This window comes from Henckelia pumila, chromosome 2, assembly GCF_033568475.1.
Source record: "Henckelia pumila isolate YLH828 chromosome 2, ASM3356847v2, whole genome shotgun sequence".
Taxonomy (NCBI): domain Eukaryota; kingdom Viridiplantae; phylum Streptophyta; class Magnoliopsida; order Lamiales; family Gesneriaceae; genus Henckelia; species Henckelia pumila.
This window is the reverse complement of record NC_133121.1, coordinates 143,177,780-143,185,313: the sequence shown is the minus strand read 5'-3', so window position 1 is coordinate 143,185,313 and position 7,534 is coordinate 143,177,780. Positions and strand designations below refer to the sequence as shown.

The window sequence follows — 7,534 nt, the reverse complement described above, 5'->3', positions numbered from 1 at the left end:
AATAAAATCAAAGTAAATAAAAAGAGTCCGTGAACTAATTAATTATCACGCCGGAGGGATCAAGGATTGAGAAATGGAGCATGTTGTCCCCTTCCATGACCACTTGTATGCATCGTATTAAACATAGTGGAGTAATTTCGATTTTGGGGATTCTGGTTTTAGGATAATTTGCAACTACTACAAAATGTGCCTTAGGCATTAGCAAGAAATTAACAGGAACATGATTTTGTCAGTGCTCCAACATGAAAAAATAAATAGGTAATTAATAAGCATGAATGCCTAGTACAATGCGACATTACATAAAGTTGCAAGAATTTGCCCCCACGCACATACAAAACTAGGAAAAGCCACCGTGGTTACGATCCTTTTTTCTTTTCTTTTTTTTGATGAAGCTAATTAAGGGCATTTGGGGCCACCCCTCTTGGTTTTCCAGTTGTCGTAGCAAGGGCACATTTGCTTGTTGCCGTATGTTCCCGGCGGAACGCACAGGCACCTTGCGCAGCATTTCTGGCAGAAGAACATGCATGGCTTCTTGAATGCTGTCTTCGAGCATCTGTATCCGCACCTTGGCGAGCACTCTGCACCCAATTAAGTTTCTATCCAAATTAATTACAATGTATCTTGGTTTTTTGGGATTTTCTTGAGGTCAAAAATAATAATTAATGTGAAATGAGTATTAAGTACACCCACCTTGTGGCCTGAGTGACCCCTCGCTTACTCCATACTGCAGGGAAAGAATTTGGGAAATTAGATCAGTCGATAAAGAAAAAATGAACTAAAAAAAACAGAGATTCGATTTATTTGGTTTCACCTGGATTCTTCCCTGTTTATGCTGACCAGAAACTGGCAGTGTGGTGGTAGAAGCCTACAAGAAGCATCAAAGAATTTAGTATCTTTTTGTTTTAGGCAGAGAGAACTAGCTAGTGATCTCTCAGTTATCTCATCCACTAGCCAAAAAAAAAAATTGTGGAGTTATGAAAACTTTGGGGGATACCTGAATTTGGGCAAGAATGGTTGCAATGGAGATTAGGCACAGAAGGAAGATTGCATGTTTCCTGGCCATTTCTTGAGTGAAATGAATATATGAGAGTTGAGAGATCTGTTGGTGTGGGGAAGCTAAGAAGAAAGGCTAGTATTTATAGTCAAGGGGGGTGTTCAGTGTGCAAATCTCAAGTCTTGAATTGGATAAGTAAGTAGTGGTCTAGTGGACACTCTTCACTGTACCAGTGCATAAAGTAACATGTGTTGGAGTAAAATGACAGTTTTCTTCTTGCTCGAGCTCTTCTTGGCCCACTTTTTTCGATCAATAATTGTCTTTCTTTCTTGCCATGGGTTCTCAAGTTGAAGGGTAAAATGGTGAAATCGCCCTAGGCTGGGCCATATTTTCCAGTCATTATAGCTTCTGAGGTGATCCATGTGCGATAGGGAACACGAGATTGATAAAAGAGCCCATAAACATGTGCAACCACATGCAATAATTGTGCCACTTTTTTTAGCATTCACCGCCGAACAAAAAGTACATGCTACGAAAAATATAGCGACTGGGAGAAGTTAAGACTCAAGAGAGCAACATGCATACGCTTCAAATCAAGGACTTAATTTAACAAATTACGATTATCCCCTCTTAATTTTGAGATGATGATTTGATTTTTTTACGAATGAAGTCTTTATTTCTTCTACTTTTGTTCTTGTTGATTATCGTCGAGGTTATAATAACACTTGTGATCGTGCTTCTTCCGGTGTAACTCGTTGAAATAGTTCCATGTTTTTTTGCACTCGGAAACGTCGTGTAGATCTTTTTGGGTCAAGTAACTTCACGGCGTCTTGTGGGTTTGTGTTGCTGGTAGGATTCAAAGCTTGAAAATAAGATGATGGATCGAAATACGATCTTCAAGTTAAACTATTAAAAAGTTGATGTTCACGAGGATAGACCTTTACTTTATCATATATGAAGAAAGTTTTTTTCCTTTTTTATTATTATCATTGTTTTGATAAATTTATGGCCAACCAATTCTGAACCACCTTGCATGTTCTTTTGTCTGTTTGGTTGGTGTATCATGTGTGTTTTGCCATAAGTATTTAACCAACAGTTGGGAATAGTCTTCAATTTTTTATATTTACTTTTACTCTAAAAGACGCGTTTGAATTTTAAAAAAAGGTGATGCTACATGTACACGGAAGATTATACGTTGGGTTATACGTTGCACTTGAAATGACATAAATATCTTTAATTTATTTTTAAAATATTTTTTCAAATAAAAAAGAGGGATAATTTTGTTATTTCATGATGTGCATCGTGTAACCCAAAAATGTGTACACGTAACATTTTCCTTTTAAAAATTGCAAGAAGTGATGGGATGATGAAGCATACATGTGAAAATGTGACACCAGATGGGTCAACCAACAACCCGCTTCAAGCCAAGGATTATTACTTGACCGTATGGGTCAAATTAGTCAATTTTTAGTTAGATTTAGTAAGACGCAACGATCTGTTTGTAGATTGAAATTAATATTGTCAATTTAATTCATCTATTGATTGTAGCCAAGTTTGTCTAGCAGCCCATTTTGAGGTTTCTATCACAAAACATACAAATCCAGTGCATCCATTTGACCATTTGATTATTAATATGCTAACTAATTTTCTAGAATTAATTAAAACAATTAAATAAACAATGGTGCATGTGATGAATGTTATCAACCGAAGCTAAAACGCAAGAATATGCAATGTAAATGAATATAATATCAATTTATTATTTTATTTCAAGGATAAAATTAAATAAAGAAGCAGCTACCTTGTTTGTACTAGCAGTATAGCTTGGCCGAACATCGAAAATGTTTTAGAGATATGGTCCAAACTGGAAAATCGAAAATCAAACCAAAGTTGTTGTTCGAATTTGAACCTTTTTTTTTCACGGTGAAAGCTCTTGTAATTTTATTGAGAAATAGAAACGTAAATCATTACAAGATTATTCAACCATATTGAAAAATTTCCCGATTCCCACACAAATTGGGTACTTTTGGTTTGATAACTTAGACACCAAATTATTATTATTATTATTATTATTTTGATTTCGTTTGGACATGTACTTTAAAAACGTTTTTAGTGTTTTATTAAGTGAAAAAACTTGAAGTATGTGTTTGAATAAATTTTTTGTAAAATGTTTTTAAAAACTATTTTTTAAAAAGTGCTCTCTAACGCTGCGTTTACTTTGAGAGATGAGATTGTGCAATAATAGATTAAAATGTGATTATTAATATAATTTGATAAGATATGAAGTGGTTATGAAAAAATAATAATATGTTTAGTTTGATGTATTAAATTTGAGATTGATTTTCTTTTTCTTTTCACAATGTACAAATTTATAATTCATTCTAAAATTTAGGATTAAGAATCATTTGTAAATTTCATTATTAACGGACTTAAGGATTTATAATGATTTTCAATTTTGCAACTAAACGTAGGATTATCAGTATTAATTACGTTATCTTCATTTATCAAGGCAAGTAAATGCAACCTAAGTATAATTTGTAAATAATATTTGAAAGGTGTTTTTAGATGTATTTAGTATGGAATCATGGAAGGCAAAGATGAACCACATTATTTTTGAAATGTTAAAATATTTTTATAGAATAATTGTGCAAACACATATTAAAACAACTTTTTAAAAATTTTATAAAATATTTTTAAAAAATACTTTTATAAAAACGTTTTATATCTACATGTCCAAACAGAACCTTTAATACCTTCAAAACCAAACACTTGATTTAAATCATACTCAATAAATATTTTATTTATATTTAGGCAATTAGTAACTAAATGTAAATAATTCAAATTATAAATTATTTATTTCTATTTATACATTGTGTGATTCAAATTTGTATCACTAACTACTTTACTGAAAAGTTTATTCAAATTTTTTTTATTTAATTTATAACTCACGTAATTACCCAAACTACAAAAAAATAAATAACTTTACCATATCTATAAAAAAATTAAACTGTAAATAACACAACTCAAATCATCAAATTATTCGATTCTAAACTCGAAAACCAAAACGGAAATTATAGAAAATTTAATTTAAGTAATCAGTTTAAAAATTCTAGAAGATTTGAAGGATATATAATAAATCAAATGGAACTTTTTTTTCAGAAAACGTATAATCCAAATTTAGTACTACAAAATCAAATCAGACAAAAATAAAATGGCTTGGTTTGCATGAAGTGAAAAGTGTAAGTTTCGTTCTTTAAGTCATCCGACATGTATAATATAATACATAAATATAATAACAAAATCTAACAAATATTAACGCAAAAAATTTAATATTCAAGTTCAAATTATATTTATATAAATTTTTTTAAGAAAAAATTATATCAGCCAAAAACGAAAAAACCAAGGAGAAAATAAGGGGATATTGGGGGAAAATATGCGAAGAAGATAAAATTGGGTAAATGGATATTGTTGGAGAATGTCAGATAATTTAGTTTTGGAGAATGTATACTGGAAAGAGTATTTTCAAGAATTCGTGTTTCATGTATTGAAATTGAGTACTAAAAGTTTCAGTAGATAGTGAGTAAGTTTAGGGCGTTCATTCGGGCCGAACTCCGAAATGTCGAATCGAAAATCGAACCGAACTAAACAGTTCGGTTGTTTAGTTCGGTTCGGTTTTTAATCGAAAGTATTTCAGTTTTTCGGTTCGGTTTTTCGGTTAACCGTTTTTTTTTTTTTTTTTTGCAATTTATGTATTTTTAGAAAATAACTAGTGACTCCTACAAGGTATTTTCAGAAAGTAGCCGAATATTTGAAATAAAAGAAGAAATTATATTCGAACTTTAAAATTCAAATAAATTTTAATTTGTATTTCAAATAATTAAGTTTATTTCCTTTTTTTAAAATATAATTTATAGTTAATTTACTATAGTATTAAATATTTATTAATTATTATTCCAATATTATCTAATTAAATAAATTTAAAAATATCCTTAGTCTCTCTTAGAAGTTAGTCGTCGAGAGGACAAATTGGAATTGCAAACACAATCTTTTCTTTCGTGCCAATTGCCAAACCACCAAATATCCCTGCTTACTAATTATTTTAATATATATAATATATTTATATTTATATACAAACGAGCTAAAAAAATTACAGAAATTAAGAAATGTACACTGTCCAACTGATGCATGCACTACACACCTATATAATATATATTTGGCTAATTAACAGAATTGTAATTTATAAATGTTTTTAATTTGCATACATGTGAATCACAAGTCACAACTTTTATAATTTAGTATTTCTGAGCAAACCCAAAAGGCTAAAAACAAAAAGCAATTGACAAACTAATTAAGACAAATACAAATATAACCACAATCCACAAACTCTTACATTAACTTTTAACACAATAAATCCTCAACACAAGACCACAAATCATAATTCACAATACAAACAAGTCTTTAGTCTTTAACATCAATCCATTATAATAGTCTACAAGCCAATAACAAGTAACAACATATAAATCATAATTTATTAATGTTTGATAGCTCATCACTGCTCGACTGCTCCAGTACTTATCATGCCTTCACCTACAACAAGAACAAACATATTTAGCATCAAAGTAATACGAAATTTTCAACAAGAACAAACAATATTTAGCATCAAACTAAAGATCAAAAAATAATGTAAAATAATAAAATTTAACTTACCTCTAACAAGTATGATTCATATGCCAATTATTCCAGATTCGGTGCCAATACTTTGAGAAAAGTCTGCAAAATATGAATAAGAATGCGTGCACGTATACACACACACACACATATATATAGACACACATTATGATATGAAAAAAACATTATAATAAAAACAATTAGTATAGGCAGGCGGCAGCAAAAGTAAAATTAAATAATCATACCTCTTTCAATATTTTGAATGAAATCATAATCTTCTTCTGAACTTTTCATTGGATTGTGACGGAGCCAATCTTGGAAACAAATCAGAGATTGTGCCATTTTAGGGGTCAACGAAGCTCTGAAATCATCAATAATACGACCCCCTGTACTAAAGACAGACTCTGAAGCTACTGTAGATATAGGCATGGCCAACACATCGCGAGCCAATCTAGATAAAATGGGAAACCTGGGGCTATGAACTTTCCACCAATCGAGAACATCAAACTTTGGATAATCTTTCTCAATACGCTCATGTAGATACATATCTAACTCCGACTCATCCATGCCTCCAATCTCTGATATCATTTGTTGATATTTCTTTCTATGAGACCTCACAAATACTCTTTCAGAATCTGTATCATTAGAATCCCCTGAAGCAATGCCCCTCATTTTCATACTCGAAGATGAAATTGATGATGTTGATGTTGTGTTAGTGGAGACATACAACTTCTTGTAATCTTCAAAAGTATCATAAAGTGCACCCTTTGTCAAATTTCCCATCATCTCCCCACGCTCAGAACCATACATGTTCTTGAAAACATATAACAAATAATTAAATTTATGGCGAGGGTCAAGCATAACAGCAACATACAACATCATATTCATCTTATCTATATTGCCCCAGTATTTGTCAAACTTTGCCCTCATGCGTCTGGCCATATCTACGAAAGCATCATCATCACTCCTCGTCCATTCTTTCAGAAGATCATCAACATCACTTATCTCATCCAAAAAAGTGTTGGATGTTACAAACAAAGATCCAGAAACTCGAAGAGTTAATTCATAGAAATATTGCAACTCTTTTACAAATTTTTCAACAACAGTCCAATCAGATTTTGAAGGCAAACCAGTATTCCCATGAGATCCCCCTGGCAAAAAATCAGCTCGAAAGTCAGCATCAGACACCTCGTACCTTTCAAAAACACCTTGAAAAACCACAGCAGTTTGCAACATTAAGAACACAGAGTTCCATCTTGTTGGAACATCCAGAGACAATGATTTCTTGCTCTATACCTTTTTCTCAATTGCGTAATCTTTAAATTTTTTCAGCCTAACCGGTGATTGTCTCACATATCTAACCACAGTTCGAACTCATTCAATCGAGTCATTCAACTCCTTCAAGCCATCTTTTACCACAAGATTTTAAACTCTATTTTTCTAGTTTGATGGATTATTTGAAGAACAAGTTTTGTTTGATCTTTGAATTTGTTATGAACTAATTTCTTAGTCTAGAGGTAGACGGATCTTGACTGGAAACCATGATTGAGATATTTTGATTTATATATTTGAATTCTTTGCACAGTTTATTTGTGTTTTCCTGATTTTAATGCTTTCAATTTACTGGCCATAGATTGAATGCTATTTTATTTAGAATCTATCACTCGAAAGAGGAGATTTTGAATACGAAATAGGAAAATACATCTTTGGTGTTTATATTGTTCAAGATGCATATAACTCCATAGAAGTCATTAGAAGAATTATTGTGCTATTTACCGGATTTAATAATTGAACTTTGATAGAGATATTGAGTTTGTTATTGAATACGAATTTCTGCTTGACACTCGAGAGAGGTAGTAGAAAATAATAGAAATT

The 7,534-nt window shown here is 31.4% G+C and overlaps 2 protein-coding genes across 2 annotated transcripts; both read right to left on the bottom strand.

The window, feature by feature from the left end:
• Positions 1-243: 243 nt before the first annotated feature.
• Positions 244-1,151, bottom strand: LOC140883942 (protein GAST1-like). The gene is made up of 4 exons (XM_073290566.1): positions 995-1,151; positions 812-865; positions 691-724; positions 244-578 (listed from the first exon to the last, which is right to left on the bottom strand). The coding sequence occupies exons 1-4, from the start codon at positions 1,061-1,063 to the stop codon at positions 397-399; spliced, it is 339 nt and encodes a 112-aa protein (XP_073146667.1). The 5' UTR covers positions 1,064-1,151; the 3' UTR covers positions 244-396.
• Positions 1,152-5,696: 4,545 nt separating this feature from the next.
• Positions 5,697-6,984, bottom strand: LOC140885390 (zinc finger BED domain-containing protein RICESLEEPER 2-like). The gene is made up of 2 exons (XM_073292346.1): positions 5,905-6,984; positions 5,697-5,761 (listed from the first exon to the last, which is right to left on the bottom strand). Exons 1-2 carry the CDS (start codon positions 6,893-6,895, stop codon positions 5,715-5,717), a joined length of 1,038 nt encoding a protein of 345 aa, XP_073148447.1. The 5' UTR covers positions 6,896-6,984; the 3' UTR covers positions 5,697-5,714.
• Positions 6,985-7,534: the final 550 nt, after the last annotated feature.

Excerpts from the sequence above, each read along its gene's own strand:
- LOC140883942 (XM_073290566.1), bottom strand. The coding sequence starts at position 1,063 with ATGGCCAGGAAACATGCAATCTTCCTTCTGTGCCTAATCTCCATTGCA. Across the intron at positions 725-811 it reads ATAAACAGGGAAGAATCCAG|TATGGAGTAAGCGAGGGGTC; the intron begins GTGAAACCAAAT and ends CTTTCCCTGCAG. Across the intron at positions 579-690 it reads GGGGTCACTCAGGCCACAAG|AGTGCTCGCCAAGGTGCGGA; the intron begins GTGGGTGTACTT and ends AATTGGGTGCAG.
- LOC140885390 (XM_073292346.1), bottom strand. The coding sequence starts at position 6,895 with ATGTTGCAAACTGCTGTGGTTTTTCAAGGTGTTTTTGAAAGGTACGAG. Across the intron at positions 5,762-5,904 it reads CATTCAAAATATTGAAAGAG|ACTTTTCTCAAAGTATTGGC; the intron begins GTATGATTATTT and ends CATATTTTGCAG.